Source organism: Dysidea avara, chromosome 3 (genome assembly GCF_963678975.1).
Source record: "Dysidea avara chromosome 3, odDysAvar1.4, whole genome shotgun sequence".
NCBI lineage: Eukaryota > Metazoa > Porifera > Demospongiae > Dictyoceratida > Dysideidae > Dysidea > Dysidea avara.
The window spans coordinates 8,679,350-8,702,981 of record NC_089274.1 but is presented as its reverse complement, the minus strand read 5'-3'; the positions used below and the strand labels follow the sequence as shown (position 1 = coordinate 8,702,981).

The window sequence follows — 23,632 nt, the reverse complement described above, 5'->3', positions numbered from 1 at the left end:
AACTTGGCCTAATTCATCCCAACACGTTCCTTTTCAATTTTTGAACACCATCTTGCCTGCCTTCCAGGGCCCCTGCCTCCCACCCTTCTGGAGCTCGCCTGATACAGACAACCTCGGTTTAAAAACTATCTAAAATGGCGGGAAACTTAGCTGTTGGCTACTTCTTCAGTGGATGATCTGGAAGGTAAGAAATTGCTATAAAACGTGTGAAAATTTGGTATGCGTAGCCACCACCACTGGCCAGCTACAACACTCTGAATATTTAAAACCAACGTTTCTCGATACTTTTAAATGAGCTATAAGACCGGTTTTCCCAGAGACAGTCAAACATGTAATATTATCAAGTTACTCTTTATTCTAAGTAATATGTAACTGTAATATATTATCTAACCAAAAACAGCTAAGCTGTAAAAAAAGGTGCGGCCCCCCAAAAAGGCCATGGTGAAAAAAGATGTGAAATCCAAGGTGGCAGCCAAGAAATGGCTGTGATGGTAGGTTAATGGCAAAAATTTTAATTACGACGATTCAGGTGAATTTGCGTTGCCTCCTCCACTAGGATTTGGCACCAAATTCACCTGAATTGTCGTAATTAAAATTTTTGCCATTAACCTACCATCACAGCCATTTCTTGGCCGCCACCTTGGATTTCACATCTTTTTTCACCATGGCCTTTTTGGGGGGCCGCACCTTTTTTTACAACTTAGCTGTTTTTGGTTAGATATCACTTCTTTTTGTATTTGTATATTGCAAAGCCGGCCTATAGCTGGCTTTGGGGCTTTTTTAACCCATCTGTTTTTTTTTATTTACCACAGGAAGAAGAAAAGAACTTAAAGATGATTTTTAATACTTCAACTATTTTTGATTCTATTATATAGTAATTATACAAATTATATACATATATTTATTAAATGCCAATTATTTCCCACAGAATAATTTCTTTGCACCTGATCTCTCTACTGGGTGACTTGAAATGTAGCTGAACTACAGGATGGTTTCTTTGTAGCTGACCTCTCTACAAGGTGACTTGTTTCTAGTTCATCTCTCTATAAAGTGGTTTGTTTGTAGCTGAACTCTCTGCAAGGTAATTTGATTGTAGCCGAGCTTTCTACAGGCTTCTTTCTAGCTAATCTCTATATAGGGTAACTTGTTTGTAGCTGAACTTTCTACAGAGTGGGTTCTTTGGAGCTGAACTCTCTACAAGGTGACTTGTTTTAGCTTATCTCTCTACAAGATGACTTCCTCTAGCTGATCTCTCTACAATGTAACTTGTATCTAGCTGAACTATCTACAGGATGATCTGTTTGTAACTGAAATCTCTACAGGGTGACTTGTTTCTAGCTGATCTCTCTATAGAGTAACATGTTTCTAGCTGAACTCTCTACAGAGTGTGTTCTTTGTAGCTGAACTCTCTACAAGCTGACTTCTTCTAGCTGATCTCTCTATAGGGTGACCTGACCTCTCTGTACAGTGACTTTTATCTAGCTGAACACTCTACAGGGTGATTTGTTTGTAGCTGAACTCTCTACAGGATGGTTTCTTTGTAGCTGAACTCTCTACAAGGTGACTTGCTTCTAGCTGATCTCTCTAGACGGTGACTTCTTCTAGCTGATCTCTCTACAGGGTGACTTGTATAGCTGAATTATCTACAGGTGATCTGTTCATAGATGAACTCTCTACAGGGTGATTTGTTTGTAGCTGAACTCTCTACAGGATGATTTCTTTGTAGCTAGTCTCTACAAGGTGACTTCTGCTACTACAGGGTGACTTGTATCTATAGCTGAACTATCTACAGGATGATCTGTTTGTAGCTGAAATCTCTACAGGGTGATTTGTTTGTAGCTGAATTCTCTACAGGATGACTTGTTTCTAGCTGATCTGTCTATAGGGTCACTTGTTTCTAGCTGAACTCTCTGTTCTTTGTAGCTGAACTCTCTACAAGATGACTTCTTCTAGCTGACCTCTCTATAGGGTGACCTGATCTCTCTGCAAGGTGACTTTTATCTTGCTGAACTCTCTACAGGGTGATTTGTTTGTATCAAAACTATCTACAGGGTGACTTTTTTATACCTGAACTTTCCACAGGGTGATTTGTTAGTAGCTGAACTCTCTACAGGGTAATCTGATCTCCCTACAGTGGGTGATTAGTTTGTAACTGATATCTCTACAGGTAAATTTGTTTGTAAGTGAACTCTTTGCAAGGTGATTTGTTAGTAACTGATTTCTCTACAGGGTAATTTGTTTGTATAGCTTAACTCTCTATAAGGTGATTTATTTGTAGCTGAACTCTCTACAGGGTGATGTGATTTTAGCTGATCTCTCTACAGGGTGATTTGGTTGTAGCTGATCTCTCTACAGGGTGATTTGTTTGTAGCTGATCTCTCTACAGGGTGATTTGGTTGTAGCTGATCTCTCTACAATGGGTGATTTGTTTGTAACTGAAATCTCTACAGGTTGATTTGTTTGTAGCTGAAGTCTCTACAAGGTGTTTTGTTGGTAGCTGATCTCTCTACAGGATGGTTTCTTTGTCACTGAACTCTCTATAAGGTGACTTGCTTCTAGCTGATCTCTCTACAAGGTGACCTCCTCTAGCTGATCTCTCTACAGGTTGATTTGTTTGTAGCCGAACTCTCTACAGGGTGATTTGCTTTTAACTGAATTCCCTATATTGTGTCTAGTTTCTAGCTGATCTATCTACAGGGTGATTTGTTTGTAGCTGAACTCTCTACAGGGTGATTTGTTTCTAGCTGATCTCTTTACAGGATGGTTTCTTTGCCACTGAACTCTCTACAAGGTGATTTGTTTCTAGCTGATCTCTCTACAAGGTGACTTCCTCGAGCTGATCTCTCTACAGGTTGATTTGTTTGTAGCTGAACTCTCTAGGGTGATTTGTTTGCAGCTAAACTCTCTACAGGGTGATTTGTTTGTAGCTGAACTCTCTACAGGATGGTTTCTTTGTTAATGAACTCTCTACAAGGCAACTTTTTTCTAGCTGATCTCTCTACAAGGTGACTTCCTCTAGCTGATCTCTCTATAGGGTGACTTGTATCTAGCTGAACTATCTACAGGATACTCTGTTTGTTGCTGAAATCTCTACAGGGTGACTTGTTTCTAGCTGATCTCTCTATAGGGTAACTTGTTTCTAGCTTAACTCTCTACAGGGTGATCTGTTCATAGCTGAACTCTTTACAGGTTTATTTGTTTGTAGCTGAAATCTCTTGTTTCAAACTGATCTCACTGTAGGGTAACTTGTTTGTAGTTAAACTCTCTACAGGATGGTTTCTTTGTAGCTCATCTCTCTACAGGGTGACTTATTTCTAGCTGATCTCTCTACAGGGTGACTTGTTTCTAGCTGATCTCTCTACAGGGTGACTTGTTTCTAGCTGATTCCTGGATGACTTGTTTATAGCTGATCTCTCTACAGGATGACTTGTTTCTAGCTGATCTCTGGATGACTTGTTTCTAGCTGATCTCTCTACACAGTGACTTGATTCTAGCTGAACTCTCTATAGGGTTTTCTGTTTGCAATTGAACTCTCTACAGGATGGTTTCTTTGTAGCTGATCTCTCTACACGGTGACTTGTTTCTAGCTGAACTCTCTATAGAGTTATCTGTTTGTAATTGAACTCTCTACAGGACGGTTTCTTTGTAGCTGCTCTCTCTACAGGGTGACTTGTTTCTAGCTGATCTCTCTACAGGGTGAACTTGTTTCTGGCTGAACTCTCTACAGATGATTTGTTTGCAGCTGAACTCTCTACATGGTGGTTTCTTTGTAGCTGAACTCTCAACAAGGTGATTTCTTCTAGCTGATCTCTCTACAGGGTGATCTGTAGCTGAACTTTCTACAGGGTGATTTGTTTGCAGCTGAACTCTTTATATGATGGTTTCTTTGTATGTACAAGGTAACTTCTTCTAGCTGATCTCTCTATAGGGTGACTTGTTTGTAGCTGAACTATCTGCAGGGTGATTTGTTTGTAGTTGAACTCTCTACAAGGTGATCCTTCTAGCTGATCTCTCTACAGGATGACTTTTTCTAGCTGAACTCTCTACAGGGTGATCTGTTCATAGCTGCACTCTCTACGGGATGATATGTTTGCAGCTGAACTCTCTACATGGTGGTTTCTTTGTAACTAAACTCTCTATAAGGTGATGTCTTGTAGCTGATCTCTCTACTGGATGACTAATTGTTTCTAGCTGATCTCAATATAGAGTTATAACTTTCTCTATAGAGTTATAACATGTTTGTATAGCTGAACTCTTTACAGAGTGGTTTTTTGATTGGTTGCTAAACTCTCCAGCTACACGGTGACTTGTTTGTACTACAGAGTGACTTGTTTGTAGCTGAAATCTCTGCAGAGTGAGTTACTTGTAGCTGAACATTGCTTAAAGTAACTTGTTTGTAGCTGATCTAGATGAACTCTCTACTGGGTAGTTTTTTTTCGTAGCTGAACCCTTTACGCAGTGATTTGTTTGTAGCTGAATTCTCTACAGAGTGACTTGTTGTAGCTGAACTCTCTACAAGGTGACTTGTTTATAGCTGAATTCTCTTCAGTGTGACTTATACACCTTATCAGTCAGTAAGTCAAGTCATTAGGTCTAAGTCCCTGAAATTAGGTTAGGTAATCCTAAGGCTGCAGCACATGTTGCTGTCAGACCTTCAGTGCTGGTCACTGTAAAGTGCTAATAATGATAATGTTCTGAATCTCTACAGCAACATATTTGTAGCTGAATTCTCTACAGGGTGACTTGTTTGTAGCTGAATTGTCTATAAGATTAACTGTATGTAGCTGAACTCCCTACAGAATAACTTGCAATGTAATATAATTTTATAATGGAGTAAGTTATAAATGTAGCTGAATGCTCTATTAGGGTGACTGTTCTATTAGAGTATCTCGATCTCGCTTATGTTACACGTAGTTGGCTTTGGAATCATAACTCAGTGGTTTGCAATCCGATTCTTCTGTACTACTGCAAGGAGTTTCTATGATAATTATTCCAGCCACACACCGATTTTCAGCTCACTGCTCTAATCGGTTTGCCTGGTAGGCATGAAAACTACTAGTTTTTTTATTCATAAAAATCGATTGCATAATTGTGACACAGGTTGGGTTTTGTGTTATATCTCGATGGCCTTTAACTGGATTCCTTTCAAACCACAAAAAGGCACTCCTACGATAGTTACTCCATCTACATAGCAATTTTCAGCTCATTCCTTCAAGCGGTTTACCCTGTGGACGTGACAGACCTTCGACCTTATTTTACGCAAATAATCGGTCATAACTCCGTGAATGGTCATCGGATTCCTACCAAACTTGGTACTGAGATTCGCCTTAATGAGCCCTTTAAGTGTGCCAAATTTCAGCCCAATTGGAGCACGAATTTGTGTTTTATTGCGGATTTTGCAAAGTGTGCGAAAAGAAGAAGTAGAAGAAAAAAACGAAGAAAAAAAACCCAAACTTTTGCCGCTCGTATCTCGGAAATGGATGGAGCGATTTTCTTCAAATTTGGAATGTGGACTCGCCTACCTAGCCGGCACTTCTGTAGCAACTTTGGTTTCAATCGGATAAAGAATCACGGAGCTACAAAGGTGTGAAAATCGCATTTACTTTCTTCCTGTAAATATACTCACGGTGTGGCGCGCCGGCTTCTTGGGCCGCACGACACACTACCGTGTGCCTTGATACTGATATAAAAGTACATTATATGTAATATATTACTTTCATGAAGTAACTTCCCCAACTCTGCTTGTGTGTATATATCAGGCAAAGCACTTGTTCCCGTGGTATAACTATTACATATATATGTAATACTTAGTACACTTGTATATATAGCAATTTTTCTCACGGCCACAGGGTAGAAAGCTTGAAGAAGTGACTTGAAAATCATGGAGTAACCATCACACTAACAGTCATGTAGTTATAACAAAAACAACAACCATTTGTAAAATCACAAGATCGAGATACTCTAGTAGAGCAGTTACCGCGGGGTAAAAAAGGTGCACAAAAATGTCAGAAAAAAACTTACCAGAGTTTGAACCAGGGACCTCCATACCTAACACCCACACCCTTAACCACTGAATCACTGCTTTCTTGGCTGAGCACTTAACTTATAATTTCTGCTTTACAAATGAAACTTCTAATATAAATCTGCTTATAAATGAACGTTTGTAATTTCATAGGTATATGTTTTATTAAAAGTCCTCAAAAATTGTGCACTCTATTAGAGTACTACAATAATATTACCAAATATTGAAGTAAAGCATGCATATAAGTCCATCTTCAACAATCATCATTGCGTCTGTATAGAAATGTGAGTTTTAAAAAACCAAAGTCAGCCATAGTGAGTTTAAAAACTACAGTCAGCCACAGGCTGGTTTAGGAGGCTTACAAAGTACAAAAGGAAGTGAAATCCACACATAACAGCCATGCTGTGAAAAAGTAGCGTGGCCTTAGAAGCCTGGGTAAAAAATAGTTGTGAAATCAAAGGTGGCAGCCAAGAAATGGCTACAATGATGTTAATGCTATAAATTTTAATAATGGCTGTGTGCATTGTTAAATTTTATTTGCATTAATGTCATTGCAGCCATTTCTTGGCAGCCACCTTTGATTTACAACTTTTTTCACCAAGGGTTTTTTAGGCCGCATCATTTTTTCACAGCTTGGCTGTGGTATATTATATAGTTATACAACAGGCACAAGTGCTCTGCCTGATATAAACGCATGAGCCTGAGAGCCGTCAGGCCCGAAGGTAAGTGCATTTATACAGGCAGAGCATGAGTGCACGCTGTATAACTGTTATGTACCGCTCACCTAATAGGTGGGGAGAGTCTCACAAGGCAGCTGTAACACTTATAAAGGCCAGGTTTCTAACATCGATTGTGGGTAACCAAGCTGAATGTTGCGATGATGTTCCCTCTACAGTACTGCAGCCACCTGAGATATTGAAAGCTAGTACGCGATGGGTTATATCACTAACCTGCATTTGCTGTTCGACTCTCATCGTGTAGTGCTCAGCATGCCAGCGTGATCACTCAATCACCTAAGTGCCAGACTAATCGCCATAGTGATTCTCTCGAGCGAAAAAAAAAAGCAGCTAAATAGACGGTTTAAGTAAACAAAACCTAACTACTAAACAATACTAGTCTAAATCTTACCATTCACACTGGCTAAACTCGATCTCTAGTGGCATGACAAAAACTAGTTACCACAATCGAACATAAAGTGAGTATTATTTAGAATACAATAGTTTTATTGAGCCATTGTCGAAGTAGACTACAGTTTAATCTGAGCTAAGATGGCACCAGACTAGTAAGGTGTATAAGTATGTTTATATATATGTAGACTAGAGTTGTGGCCACTGCGTTGGCTTTTTCAATCGCCATTGGTTGCTTGGTAAACATTATATGCATTGGTGACATTATGGCCCACAATCGACCTTTACATGTCAGGCTATAAAAGAATTCGAGCGAATTGTCAAGTGTCTTTCCACCTATTAGGTGAGGTGTTGTAGTGGTCTTGGCCACTGGCACTTGTGCCATGCTGCACAAAACCGCAGCCAGTGCAATATCTGTATATTGCACTGCGGTCAGTACATTATAACTTATAATGCACTTGTTGCGGTCTACAAAACCACAACCAGTGCATTATAGTTATAATGCACTCACTGCGGTCTGCAGCAGTGCAATATACAAATTATGGCACTGGCGGTGCCTTTGAACTGCCCACACAGAGTGGTACATACATACATGTAAGTACTGTATGTATATATATGTGTGTGTGTGTGTAGTGTATATTATGGTGTGTGTGTGTGTGTGTGCGTGTGTGTGTGTGTGTGTGTGTGGTGTGTGTGTGTGTGTGTGTGTGTGTGTGTGTGTGTGTGTGTGTGTGTGTGTGTGTGGTGTGTGTGTGTGTGGTGTGTGTGTGTGCGTGTGTGTGTGTGTGTGTTTGTGTGTGTGTGTGTGTGGTGTGTGTGTGCATGTGCATATGTATTGTATGTATTGCATATTCATATTATACACATATGCACATGTACCTACATGTTATCGCAGGAGCGCATCAAATCCTATATGGACAAGGGAGCATGTAACTCCGTACATTACGAATACTTACGGGCAAAATTTAAACATGGCGTCTGGTGTTACTATGTATATAATTGGTTACATCATTCTTACGTGCAACAAGGATACACTGAATGGGCTGCTACTCCATCGTCTAGTGTGAAGGTAGTAAAGCTGCTTTGATAGGAAGTGTGTCGAGTCGAAGGTAAAGCTTGGAATAGTCAAGTGGAGTAATTTTGCGTAGAAAGACTGTCCTGCTAAGCCCATGCTACTATTCCTCCGTTGTGTCATTGAACTTCATTTCCATAGCTCGCTTCGTCGCAGCAGAAATGTGACATATTCAAGCATGCACCTCCGCATAATATCCTAATAAGGAATTTTTTAAAGTTACTTATTATGGTACATGGCAGCCATGTTTGAATTTCGCTCTTTACGAAGTTGCATGCTCCCTTGTCCATAGGATTCGATGCGCTCCTGGTTATAGCTAAAGCACTGCCATGTATGTGTATGGAAAATACAGCACGAGGGGGCATGTTGAAAGACTTGTATTTGCCTTGAGACACTCCCAAGTGCTGTATTTTTCATACACACAAGCAAAGGCGATGCTTTAAGTGTTATATTGTACTTCCTGGTCGTCTGGCTCCGAGCGATTTTCTCTAGTACTCAAACCGCTGTGATTTTTGGTGACTAGGATATCAGTAAGTGTTTATATAGTCTATTTCTAGTTGTAGAGTGAACTAATGGGATTAGTTTGGCTAGTTTTAGCGATTTAAAACATCACGCACGTGATCAGTTGTGCTGTTGATCAGATGATTTATTTCTAGCCGAAAACGAAATGGTAGAATTAGTTTGGCTGGTTTTAGCAATTTACAGTGTCACGCATGTGCTGTCCCGGTGGGGTTGTTTTCGTAACATTCCTTAAATAAATTCTCAACATAAATGGGCTGTATTTTCCCAAGTGTGCTGTATTTGCCCAATCAGCTGCATAACTGTTCTGTATGACTCATACAGTACAGTTATGCAGCTAATTAGTACTGTATGGACAATACAGTACGGTGATGCAGTTTCTTCGTGCTGACCAATATATCCAGGTTTCAAAATACATTGCAAGAGCCTTATACTGTGATTACACTTGGCGTGGTTTTGCAAACCGGTTTACGAAACTGCGACAACCCGTTGTTTAGACCATCATAATGAAGCGTGCTAGCCTAGAAAATGGCGTAAAGTAGGGATCTGTTAATGGGTGGTTAGGAAGAAAGACAGTGGCGAATTAGCACGGTTGTGCTCTAGGAATGGTTACTGGCTTACACCAGCCATTTATATCCCTTTTTACAATGTGGTCAATACCTGTAAGTAATCATGTGCTCTTCCTGCTATGAAGTGTTGAATTGTTCCATTCGATATAGTGTTTCTTTTATCCATTTAAGCCTTATTTTGATACAATATCTAGTGGACACATTGAATATAGAAAACCAAATTGAGTCGTGCTGGCATGGCAGTTTTATGAGGGCTGGCCTGGTTTGGTTCAGCTCAGTTTGGTGGGTGTTTATACTGTAGTGAATACTGAGACGAGTCGTGCTGAACTGAGCCAGCGCGTGATATGAGGCAAGTGTAAACGCAGTATTACAATGTAGTCAACTGACATTACTATCTTACCCTTTAATTTGAGGTGCATTATACAGTTTAAGATCTACTATAGTGCAATTAATTTAAAACTGGAAGTAGGTTCCAGCGATAAAAATGTAGTGAAAAGAGAAATATGAGTGATGGTAGCTAGAAAAATCCCTACATTAGCATGCTACCACCATCTATTCAATACCAAGGTAGAGACTTTTTTCCCACATACTTTTTAATTGCATTACTGGCTTTTAAACTTTTTATGTTATAGCATAGCTGATATACGCGTGTGGCTGTGACTGTTTTATTAGAGTATCCTTATCTTGCTGCAGAGCTATATATACACAGTAGAGTAAGGGATTGTGGTTCAGTGTCATGTCTTGCTTAGCACTAGGTCATTAAGGGTGGTGGTCACCTAAAGCATGGCAGTGTATTTGGATCGCTAAAGAGTGTAGTCCAATACAATTGTTTATAAGTCCAGCTACATGTATCTACTCTCTCTTAAGTTAAGTGCTACAAATTTCTAATAATGTATCTCTAAGAAATATGGAACCCTGGTATGGTTTTCTCTCATGAAGAAGAAGGCAATCATGTCATACAACCTGTTTACACTAGCCATCTAGTTCAAACTCATCCAAGTTAGTGTAAATGCATACCGTATCAAACCAAATTGTAGCAAACCGCTCTGAATGGACCTGCTAGGAATGTGGGTCTGGTTCGATCTATAGTCAGTACACGAGCCCCCGCCAAATATAGTAATATCAAAGAGGTGAACACATGTTCACTACCAACGGTTTACAAACATGTTTTTATGTTATAAACATGCATGTGCACCTGAATCATCTATACTAAATGTATGGAATATTTTAAAGCTGCGTAACTCACTTTTTCTTGCCTGTATCAAAGCACTTTTTAGACTATTAGCTCCAGCATTTAAAGGGTTTCACAGCGCTACTAAATGTTTGGGCAGCTGGCACATTTAACTCTTTATTAACAAGAAACGAGGGCCCAGGTGAACACGAACACACTATATAGTTCACTCCACTTACCAGTATAAACAGTTGCGACCCTGAAGTTCGATTTGGCTTTAATAAGCAGATTAAAGATGCAGAGAACTGCAGACCACTGTAATAGGGATCACAAAAAAGTAGGGAAACAAGGGAGGCCACCTACACCTGCAGATATACTAGTGGACATTTAATCCCTACTTTAGTCATCGGTATAATACAGCTAGACTGAATTAGGGATTAAATGTCCACTAGTATATCTGCAGGTGTAGGCGACCTCCCTTGTTTCCCTATTTTTCTTATGATCCCTAATCGAGCTTAAAGTTCCTAATTTTTCCTTATACTTGTATATTTACTTTTTTGTATCATTATTATGACTGGTGAACATGTGTATACTGCATCATAAGAAATCAGAGCACCAGGGTTAATGTTTTCATCTGAACACGAGCCCCAGCTATAAATTACTGACTTGAAAGTGAATGGCCATTATGCTTCGCTTTCAGCTATGTTCAGCCTGTTACACTGCATTACAAAGGCGCCATGAAGGTATTGTGAGGCTGATTTTAAGGTTCATGATCCCTAATATGCAGTACTACCGTACTGTATGAAATCGTCTTTACAGAACAGTCTATCTAACATCGATTACAGCATTATAAACAAGGAAACACTTACAGTCAGCCGGATATTAAATTTAAAAAAAGTTGCCAAAACTCGAATTTTGGTCTGCCTGCCTTCCTGCCTGCCTGACTACAGTGGCTAGTCTAGAGACCAAAAAACAAAGCAGTGCATGGCCAGCATTTCTTGCCACAATAACAAACTTATGGGTAATATATGCCGTTTCTGGTTCTGAGGAGCATTTATCAGCCTGTTTATACTACAAGATTGTTGTGGATGAGATCGCTTCAGTGTGATCCAGATCGATTGTTGTGCAGTGTTTATACTATGAAGGCTGGGCCCACTCCAATTACCATCATAATTTGCATCTAAATAGAGATTGTTGTTGGAGTAAAGGATTTCTACTCTCTATTATAGTCAGGTTAGTAGACATGATAAAGTCTTAAGTGTTGATGGCAATGCCTCAATTCTGTGGAGTTAGTCAACTATTCGCTTGCATGTGTACTTGTTGGTTTTTGAGCTCTTAAGTTGTTCTTGAGGCTGTCCTCCCGTATTATCACTTACATTCTTCACTGTCACTAATCAAGCTTAAAAATTCCTAATTTTCCTTATACTTGTATGATATTTATATGATGGATTTTAGAAGCAGCATTTTACATGGCACCCATCATTTTAGGGGGGAACCCTACTAATCTACTGTTTGATGAAGTTCACTTACTTCTGAAGCAAGGGATAAGATTCCAGTAACTTATCAAGGTCACTTCTAGCAATGGAGAGCACTTCACAATAAGTAGCACACCTCACAGTTACGTTGTATGGTGATCCATTCAACATCCCAAACTGCAAGTACACCATATGTATTCAAAATGCATACATACATGTAAGCATGGCCTTTGTTGTTGTGTTATTGATGCTATTAGTTTGTATGTATGTATGTATGTATGTATGTATGTATGTATGTATGTATGTATGTATGTATGTATGTATGTATGTATGTATGTATGTATGTATGTATGTATGTATGTAAACATTATATATGTAATTATGAACACTTAATCTACAGTATGTACACATATATGGAGTAAAATGGTAAATTTGTATACCAGGACACTAACAATGAAAAGGCAGGTAAAAGAAGCTACAAAATATAGTAGGCCTTGGCTTGTAAATGCAGGGTCCTTGATTATCCAGATTTCAATTATCCGAACTCTCGATTATCCAAACAGTATGAATGACTGTTCTATTAGAGTATTTTGACAATTAGAGAGTATTGTATGCTCTATATTAAAACAGAGCTCTGTTTTAATCACATAAATTCGCTTATTTGAACACATCTGTAATTGAATTGTCACACAGATGTTCAGAAAATGGAGGACCCACTGTAGTCATATCAATGCTGAAGCTGTGACATGGATGTGGCCTCAAGATGTGGCATGAAATCAAATAAAAAGCTGCAATAATGTTAATGTTAATATACTTATACAATGTCATGCTGATGGTGTCATTATTAATAATTGATTGATCACCACCTTTGATTTAAAACACAGGCTTCTGAAGTATCCATGCAAGCTGTATAAAAGGGTGTGGTCTTCATAAAGCCTGGTGAAAAATTGTGAAATCAAAGGTAGCGGCCATGAAATGGCTGCATTGATGTGGATGATAATAATGACTTTCTGCATTAATAAAATTTATTATGATCAATATCATTACAGCCATTTCATGGCCACCACCTTTGATTTCACAACTTTTTAAATATATACCCAAAGTAAACCATACATTGGCTTTAAGGTTTGCTTTTACACAAATCATTATTCTTCTTATTTACAGATGCAATGAAGATGATGTGACAAACTAGTGCTCTACCAATACAGAAAATACCTACCGACCTGATACTAAAGCCAATTTATACTGATACAATTTTGTCCTTCAGTCACTGTTCTATTAGAGTATCTTGATTTTTCATGAAAAACATGATAAGTTGCAGTTGCTCAATTTTTACAAGGCAAATCCTGCACCTTTTATGCTATAATGCAATTTGCAGTCTGTTGTCACAAGTTTATTAGCATAGCACTATATTAGCATAGCATTGTATTACAGAGTTCATTTGATTACTTTTGTAATGCTCCAACAGAATGCACATTTTTTTTGCGTATTTCTAATAGAACACATAGAATGTTCTAGAACAATCTAGATTTTCCATTGGTAGATTTATGAAATTGTGAACTTTTACTATTGAGGGGAATTAACCAAGGTGATCAGCCATGATAGCAACAGCATAGTGGTTAAGGATTTGGGTGTTCAGTATGGATGTTCCTGGTTTGAACACTGGTGAGATTTTTTCGACATTTTTCATGCACCTTTTTACCCCATGGTGACTGTTCTATTAGAGTATTACAACACTGCCATGTATAGTAGTTTGGTTTTTGCCTTGTAACTCCATAGCTGTCATTGCAATTTCTTTTTAACCACAAAAGGTTTGAGCTATGATGGTTAACCTATATGCATACTGATTTTTAAGTTATTCCCATAAGCGGTTTACCCTGTAGGCATGACAACAAGTCGACTTTTTTAGTGCATATAATCGTGTCCATACTCTATGACTATTAATCAGATTTGCACCAAATTTGGTAAGTGATTGAGCCGCAATACATTCTTAAAGTGTACCAAAGCTCAAGAAAATCGAGCTACACATTTGCATTTTATAATGGTTTTGTAAAGTCTGCGAAAAGAATAATCTAAGCCCCCTGAGCCCCTTAAATGAAGAAAAAAATGAAGAAATTAAGCCAAATTTTGAAGGCTTATATTTCATGACTTGATTACATTAGGCAATCTTGCTCAAATTTGGTATGTGGGGTGCTGAAGGTTTGCAGTATAAAAGTGATTTCAATTTGAGAAGGTAGTATGTAGCTACATATGCGTGAAAATCATGTTTTGTTTCTTCCTGTAAATATACTCACAGTGTGGCATGCCGGTTTTCTTGGCTGCACGACACACTACCATGTGTCTTGATATACATACACGCATAAGCTGGTACGTACCTCTCCAAAGTAACCCCCAATTCCAAGTCTGTTTACAACATGACTCAAGTCCTCTGAAAGTATTTCCACAAATCCTTTCTTCACAAGATATAGTTCTTCTCCCAAGTCTCCAGCACAGAAGATAAAGTCTCCAGGACAATGAAGATTAGTGACAACTATTTTTAACAGTTTCTTTAAAAAGCTTGTTTCCGTTCCCTCAAAAAATGGCACATTCTGCACAATCTCTCCAAGCTCGTTAAAAATTACTTCATCTTTCAGGATTTCTGGCAGCTCATGTAACAGTTCAGATGTGCTGTACCTCTCTCCTCTGTAAGTAATAAATCACTGAGCAAAATACAATATCAGGCTAACTACTATTCCAATAAGGGTCTACAAAGAAGTCTGAAAACCTGTACAACAGGGAATCAGAATCTTTATTGTGGAATTAGAAATTTTATATACATTTTTCACCAATAGAAGTACCTGCACACATGCATAAATGTTGCTCACTACTTTAACACTGTAGTTTTTCTTTAATGTTAACAACATAGCACCATTTCAAAAGTATGCCTAAGAATTCTCTTATGCCTTTTTAATACCAATAGTATAGCGGCTAGCCCCCAAAATAGGCAATATTGTGCACTTTTTCATAAAGTAATGAAACTTTCCACATAAATAGTACTCCTCAATACATGTATTTTTAGATATAGTGCCATGGCTGATTTGACCTTTGGTGACCTTTACGGCCATTTTTGTACAGAAAATTGATCATTTTTGTCTTTAACTCCCTGAGGCAGTAATTAACTTGTTAAAACATGGTACCAAACAAAAGATCCTGCTGATAGAAACAACTTGGTTTTTATTTGAAGTCAATAGGTGATTTCATTACAAAGTTATGATCATTTTTATTAGCTGCAAAATTTGATAAATTTATGCATAATTATCTGCCCACAGGTAATTCACACCTCGAGGGCAGGTAAATATATCAAATTTTGTAGCTAATAAAAATGATCATAAGTTTGTAATGAAATCACCTATTGACTTCAAATAAAAACCAAGTTGTTTCTATCAGCAAGATCTTTTGTTTGGTACCATGTTTTAACAAGTTAATTACTGCCTCAGGGAATTAAAGACAAAAATGATCAATTTTCTGTACAAAAATGGCCATAAAGGTCACCAAAGGTCAAATCAGCCATGGCACTATATCTAAAATACATGTATTGAGGAGTACTATTTATGTGGAAAGTTTCATGACTTTATGAAAAAGTGCACCAATTTTGGGGGCTACGCCGCTATACTAATACTACAAGCCAAACTCAAAAAAATAATATTCCATGGGGTGGAATTCAATTTCATTTATGAATGACTAGTATAAGAAATGAAGTAGGGATCCAAGATATAAAAAGCAAGAGATGAATGATGGTATTACAGCATAGCTTGGTGGAAAATCCCTAACATTAGTATAGCGGCACAACCCAAAAATTGTGCACTTTTTCATACTTTCCACATAGGTAGTACTCCTCATGACATAATTTTTTTGATATAGTGCCTTGGTAGATTTTGACCTTAGGTGACTTTTACTTTTATGGCCATTTTTAGAAATTTGATTTTTGTCTTTATCTCCCTGAGGCATTAATTAACTCAATAAAACATGGTACCATCTTTTTGAATGAAACAACTTAGTTTTTGAAGTTAATAGGTAGTTTTATTCCAAAGTTATGATCACCCAGGAATTTTGAGATAATTTACCTCCCCATGGGTATTTACACCCCAAGGGTAGGTAAACTCAGAGTACTTCGGAGATGATAAAAACAGTCATAACTTCAAAATGGAATTACCTATTAACTTCAAATAAAAACCAAGTTGTTTCGTTCAACAAGATCTTTACTTTGGTACCATGTTTTAGCATGCCAATTACTGCCTCAGGGAGATAAAGACAGAAACAATCAAATTTCTGGGCAAAAATGGCCATAAAGGTCACCAAAGGTCAAATCTGCGATGGCACTATATCAAAAAAATACATGTCATGAGGAATACTATTTATGTGGAAAGTTTCATGTTTTTATGAAAAAGTACATGATTTGGCTAATTTTGGGGGCTACGCCGTTATACAAAGTGTGGTCATTGTGCTTGACTACACTAAGTTCAGCTAAACATGGCCACACTCAATTGCCATATGTGACCCACTGAGCAAAAACTGGTCATTTTCGTACATTCCTCGAATTCCATTTTATTGCATCTCTGTTATCTATAGTAATAAAGAAGTGGACAGCCAAAGTGTTTCAGCCTTTTGTGATGAATAGTCTTGAAGTTATAGCACTAGACAGTTGGAACAGCAATAAATTCCAGCAACAATACGGCAAATAAATTACAGGCATTTATTTAATCGATCCTAATTCATGACTGAATCAAGCTACAAAGATGTGGTTTGGCTCAGTCTGTTCATCATGAACTGGCAAATTGATCAAGGTATAGAGTTTTCCCTGTACATCTCTGTGCAGACAAAGAAGGCCATTCCAACAATGAAATGACAACTGTAATCTTTATTTCTGCTGTATCGTAAACAAGTGCTCATAACTAGCATGCCTTACACAGTATGAATACAAAACAAAGACTTTTTAGTTCCCATGAAAAGGTAAAATACATATAGGTTTTGTTTCAGTGCACACCAATGCGATTGAAACGTGCCTAAACTTTTCATGTAGCACGTGTATTTTTACCTAGTATATTTCAATACGTTTTTATTGCAAAATATATGAAAATGGCCAGTTTTTACTCAGTTGGTCACATATATAAGACCATTAAAGGGCATGGTCCTAGCTAGATTATTGGGGTGTTCTATTATCAGTGATGAACCTATTGTGTAGCTACAGATACTACTGAGTGCCCAATACTCCTTGGAGTAGTGCAACCACTTCAAATAGCTGTTAGGCATCTACAGATACTTTTCAAGGAAAATATCCACATGAAAAACTAATGCCTTGATATATTTCAATTCATGAAGAGGATGACAAGAAGCATAATTAAAACAAAAGGAAAGGCAAGGCACAGAGGGCAGATACTCATAAGAACCCTAACAAGATGCGTGCCTAGTATTGTGGTATAAAACGTTAGCCAGACAATGCATAGTTTACCCTCTAGCCCTTCAACTGTGGTCAGGTAGGCAGGCAGGAAGCCAGGTGAAAATTCAGGTCAACATTTTTGCTTCTGCATTGGTGTTCTTGTTTCTATCATAACAAGTACACAAAAATGCACAGTAGGGATATAACACTTCTTACTGTTTTACTGTGATTTAATATCGTGCACTACTCCAGCTTGTTTCAGTACTTTTATCAATGTTCTAAGGTCCCTACTCTAGTGGAAAATTCCAAATTTGTACTTGTTTGTTAATTTTTTTTTGTATTTATGACTGGTGAACCCATGTATACTGCATCAAAAGAAGGAAATAGTGCCATGCGCCCCAAACAATTATCGTCTGAAAAGTGAAGTATCCATTACGCTTCGTTGTCAGCTATGTTCAAACTGTTACACAGCATTACGAATCAAGAACTGTTCGAAAAGCACTTCTACAATCACAGTAGCTACTATGAAAATACGGAAATTTCTGTTACAAAGGGAAGCCATCATGCACTACCACCAAATCGACACCTTTTGCTGTCAGCAAAGATGAATGGGACATAAGGAGGACACTGGAAAGTCCATGAAGAATGCATTGTACGTACTGTGGTATGCCAAAAGGCACATTTCCAGCTGAAGCGATGTCAAATAGTGAAAAACCAAGCCCATTGCCTTAGCTGTTATTGAGTAATGCTTGTCTGAAGACATCAGTCGGTTACTCAGTCAGTAACTTGGTCGGTTACTCAGTCACTAGAAAATTCTGTTTTTTTTTAAATTTTCATAGCAACTTGTTAAAAGTGTTTCGGGTTGATCTGAAGGCTTGTTTGGGCTTAGTTTTTACCTAACCAATACTGGCTCATTGTTGTCAGGAAAAAGTGAGGCTGGTTTTTGAGTGACAATTTTTTTATGGGCCATGCCCAAAACTTTGTGGTCCCTACTATACAGTACTATTGTACTGAGAGTGTATGATATTTGACATTTTGTAAAGAAATTTTTTATTGCATATAATTTTTATGATGGTTATTAATGGCAGCATTTTGGTGGGTACAGTACATTGTTGAGGAAGATTCCTACTAAACAGCACTACCATACCGTTCGATATCTAGAAGACTAATGATGTTACTATTTTCTATAAGACAGCACCTTGAGGCATGCAGGGACTTGATTATACCATCAAGGCACTGTGATGCTAATAATATTATGAAGCTGGCTTCAGAATTGATTGTTGACAAGAAAACACAAACTTTTGTAGTCTCCAGTGGCGGAAACAGGAGGATTGTAATGGTTTCAGCTGAAACCCCCCTCTGAAAAAAGTGCGCACGCCCCTAATTAATTTACGATTCGTGTGAGTGATAAAATCACCAACAGTTATGCATAGTATATCACATTGGGACCTTTTCTACTGACCAAATTTCATACTTTTACGTACCTTTAAAATAACTAAATATGGCATTACGGCATTGAAGCGTGTTAAGCACCTCTAAAAATAATTATCATTTTAGTGCTGTTTTGCTTCAAAACTTTCTGTGAAGGCCTGGATCAACTATGAAACAAGGTTTTGGAGTGATTTTTATGATTCACTATAGATCTATGTAGCTATAGGCCACTGAGCTATAAGACTGGACTATAGCTAAGTGGGATCACAGTTATTGAAAACTTCCTGAACCTGAAACCCCCTCTGAAAATTCCTAGATCCATCACTGGTCCCAATCATTACAATATAATTGAAAGCTATGTAAGTGCAATGTAATACAACAAACAAGGAATCTTCTAACACTTGTTTCATAATTCATACTACATCAATAAAAGAAATGCACTAAACATATTAGACTATATATAAATTGTGTGACTAAACAAACACCCCTAATATTTAATACTAGAGAGCAATGATGCCGTTTTGCTTCATTTTTAGCAATGTTCAATTCGTTACACAGCATTGCATACAAAACAGCACAGAAAGAGCACTTGCAATCAATCTTCTTACTTTGACTGCATAAAAAGTGTGATACATGAAATATGTACGGAAAGTTGCTTTATTTTTGATTGTCAACACAGTAATTGAGACACTGTTGGTATAAATTTACATATTTGCACTATTACACATATGTATACAATCAGCCTTTCACAACTAGTGCTGCAGGGCACAAAATCCTCACACAAAAGCAAAAAAACACAATAAACTATGGTTGGTCTATATACTTACCTATACTCATTCCACAACAGGTCAAAATGGTGCTCAATCTCTTTCACAACTGCCTTATCTTCCATGTGGAAACAGACATACTTGACCAAAGCACTCATAATCTCTCTGAATAGCTTTCTACAAGTTTACATAGATAACTTTAACAATACATCATACTGCATATACTTGCGTGCATTGTATCAAGACACATGGTAGTGTGTTGTGCAGTTCAAGAAGCCAGCACGCCACACTGTGAGTATATCGACAGGAATATAGAAAACGTGATATTCACACATTCATAGCTCTGTGCTGCCTTTACAAAACATAACATTTTTTGCTGTGCAAGTGCCCACAAATGCCCACCACTGTCAGTAGTCCACATACCAAATTTGTGCAAAAAAATGCTTCAAGAATTCCTGAAGTATGAGACTTCAAAAATTGGCTGTTTTTTTTCTTCTAAAGTTTCTTTTCTTTGTCTTTTCGCACACTTACAAAAGCAGCAATAAAATGCAAATGAGTAATCCAATTGCCTTGAAATTTGGCACAGAGAAGGTGTAAAGGTGCATCTTAGTACCAAGTTGGTTTGAATGCGATCAACAGTTGAAGAGTTATTAGCAATTATTAAAAAAAAAAAACATCAATATGTTGTCACACCTACAGGGTAAACCATTTATGGGAAGAAGCTGAAAATCGGTACGTGGATAGGCTTAACTATTGAACCTCAAACCTTTTATGTTTGAAGCAAATTGAGCTAAAGACTGTAAAGATACAGCACAAAACCAACAGTGCATAATAATTATGTAATTGAGATTTGCTAATAAAAAATACCACACCTACTGGACAATCCATACAGGGTATTGAGTTGAAAATCGGTGTATAAATAATCATCTCAGAAAGGCCCTCCAATGGTTTAGAAGAATCAGATGTAAAGCCATTGAGTTATAATATGACAACCAATTACATGTAGCAAGTGCAAGATCGAGGTTCTCTAATAGTCCAGTCACCCTAATAGAGCAGTCAGCTATGAAATTAACTACTCTATTAAAGCGTTCAAAGATATCAAAAGTCACCTCATAGAGAATTTTAGTCTGTCACAAGCAACACTTCAGCTACAAAAAGTCACTGTGTAGACTACATTAAAAGTCACCCTGTAGAGAATTCAGCTACAACAAGTCACCCAGTATAGACTTCAGCTACAATAGAAGTCTACAAAAAAGTCACCCTGTAGAGAGTTCAGTTACATTAGAAGTCTACAAATAAGTCACCCTGTAGAGAGTTCAGTTACATTAGAAGTCTGCATGCAGAGACTTCATCTCCATGTAGAGACTTAATCTACAACAAGTCAGAGTTCAGCTACATATGAAGTCATCCTGTAGCGAATTCAGCTATAAACAATTCACCCTGTAGACAGTCCAACTACAAACAAGTAAATAGTTCAGCTACAACACGTCATCCTATAGAGAGTATAGCTACAGCTGACCATAGCTCCATTAAGGCCCCACACCGCATGTACGGATTGCCACTTGGGCTTGAGAAAAGCAGCCAGAAAAAGCAGACCACTCAAGTCTAGTTGATTCTGATTGTGAAATTTGATATTTTATTCATGTAGCTTTGTGTTCTTGGTGAAAAATCAAATCTGCCGACATGGGCAATAATACCGGTTTTCCCAGATCCAGTCACAATTAGGATATTATGTGGAGGCTCATACTTGAGTACTGTACATCATGTTTCTGCTGTGATTAAGTGAAGCTATGGAAAAAAAAACTTCAATGGCACGACGGAGGAAGGATTAGCAGGACAGTCTTTCTACAGTCGCTAACCAACCAAAATTACTATACTTGACTATTCCAAGCTTTACCTTCAACTTGATGATCTTCCTATCGAAGCAGCTTTGCTACTTTCACACAAGACGATGGAGTAGCAGCCCATTCAGTGTATCCCTGTTGCATGTATGAATGATGTAACCAATTCTGGAGATGGCTGTATGTGGCTATACAGCTCCGTGGTGTTGACTAAAGACCTGTGCTGTGAATTCCCTTTCATTTAAGCCAGTTTTGATACCTGAATGGCATAATTCATCCCTACGCGTTCCTCTTCAATTTTTTGAACAGCCTCTTGATCTCTCGGCCTCAATTAGGATATTTTAAAACTTACTTGTTATAGTACATGGCAGCCATGTTTGAATTTCGCTGTTTACGGAGCTACATGCTCTCTAGTCCATAGGATTCGATTGCTCCTGTACATGTATATAAGTAAAATGGAAATGTCTACAAAAGAAATCTGCTCTTGATCTCTTCCTCCTTTCTGCAGTAAAGAAGCTCCAAAGTCAGCTTTGGAGTATACAAATACAAAAAGAAGTGATGTCTATATCAAAACAGTCAAGCTGTGAAAAAAGGCTGCAGCCCCTAAAAAGCCAGGGTGAAAATAGATGTGAAATCCAAGGTGGTAGCCAAGAAATGGCTGTGATGGCAGGTTAATGGCAATAACAATAATTCAGGTGAATTTGTGGCCGAGTCCTAGTAAAACTTGTACATATTCACCTGAATTGTTGTTTTTAATTTTTTTGCTATTAACCCACCATCACTTTCTTGGCTGACAGCTTGAAATTCACATCTTTTTCACCCTGGCTTTTTTTGAAGGCCGCACCCTTTTTTACTGTTTGTCTGTTTTTGATTAGATGTATATACAGAAATTTTTTCATCATGTGTTGAGCTTAATTAAATCAACACACCCAAATGCGTGTAAAAAATATTATTTCTTAACAATTCATCTATAATTATGTAGTTGTGCACCTGAGTCATAAATTTATAAAAGTGTTATAATTATATGAATTTTAAATACAATACATAATTTGCAAGGTTAAATGCACATACATTACTAACTTGGAGTAAGAATAGTTCAATAGAATTGCAGTGACCATGACTACACAGATGTTCCATGTTAAAAAACCAATACACATGGGTAGGATGTTAAAAACATGTTCAGGGATTGTATGGGGATGGATGTCTCCATAGCCAGTCTGTGTCATGGTTGCAGCACCAAAATATAATGATGAAGTGTAGCCGGACAGGGAATCAGTGGAATTGACAATGCCCTCCTGGCTATATAGCCAACTATTATCTGCACAACTGTAAAAAATAGTAGATAATGTGTACATAAATTATATTCTCTGTCATCTAAGTTAATGGTTATTATGCTGATTACTGTGGCACACCCCTGGGAGCAGTGGTGAGGCCATCATTGATTTAGGACTCCATGATATGTGTGTGTACTCATATACATATGTAGTTACATAGCTATACACACCACCACATGAGTTCTATCATGGCCTACACTAAACACATACCGGTCACATTCTCACAAAGCTGGTAAGTGTATTGTACATATCCACCCCAAAAACACCTTCGCTGTAAAAAAAGGCGTGTCCAAAAACTACAAGTACCCGTAACCCAATGTAAAAACAGCTCAGTTGTAGGGAAAGACTTCATGAAAGTAAAAAATAACTGGTAACTTAAAGAGCTGATATCTGGAGTGGCCAAGAATCAATCTTAATCCAAAAACCTATATACTAAAGTTTTTAATCCATGCAAGAACACCTTGGCTGTAAACCAAGTGCGCCCATGAAAGTAACTGGCAATTGAAATAGCTGATATGTGAAGTGGCCAAGAATGAATGTTGATATACAACTAATTGGAATTAACAAAAAGTTTAACATTGAACCTTTATCTTTCAGCTGTGTTCTACATTCACTCTTGCTGCATCCTAAATTGATTTCTTTTAACTCTAATTAACTGGTAATTTGGCCGCCTTTTTTTTGCTCTATACACTGAATATTAAAAAGGCGGCCAAATTACCAGCCAATTAAAGTTAAAAGAAGTCAATTTTGTGCCAATTAAGTGCATGTTCGTTTGTCTCTTTGTTTGTCCGTGTGTTCTATTAGAGTAAGTGCCACCGCAGCTAACTTCAATTCTTTATGATGTTAACTGCTTGCCTAAATTATAAAAATAATTATCAGGAAGTGTAT

General features: G+C 37.7%; 2 protein-coding genes across 2 annotated transcripts in view; one reads left to right on the top strand and one right to left on the bottom strand.

Annotated features, from left to right (window-relative positions):
- The window catches only part of LOC136251574 (uncharacterized), a 212,436-nt gene that overhangs the window by 141,387 nt on the left and 47,417 nt on the right, over nt 1–23,632 (top strand). The window lies entirely within an intron of this gene.
- On the bottom strand, nt 12,007–21,785 carry LOC136248299 (potassium/sodium hyperpolarization-activated cyclic nucleotide-gated channel 4-like). The gene is made up of 4 exons (XM_066040096.1): nt 21,763–21,785; nt 19,630–19,746; nt 14,331–14,637; nt 12,007–12,132 (listed from the first exon to the last, which is right to left on the bottom strand). The coding sequence occupies exons 1-4, from the start codon at nt 21,783–21,785 to the stop codon at nt 12,007–12,009; spliced, it is 573 nt and encodes a 190-aa protein (XP_065896168.1).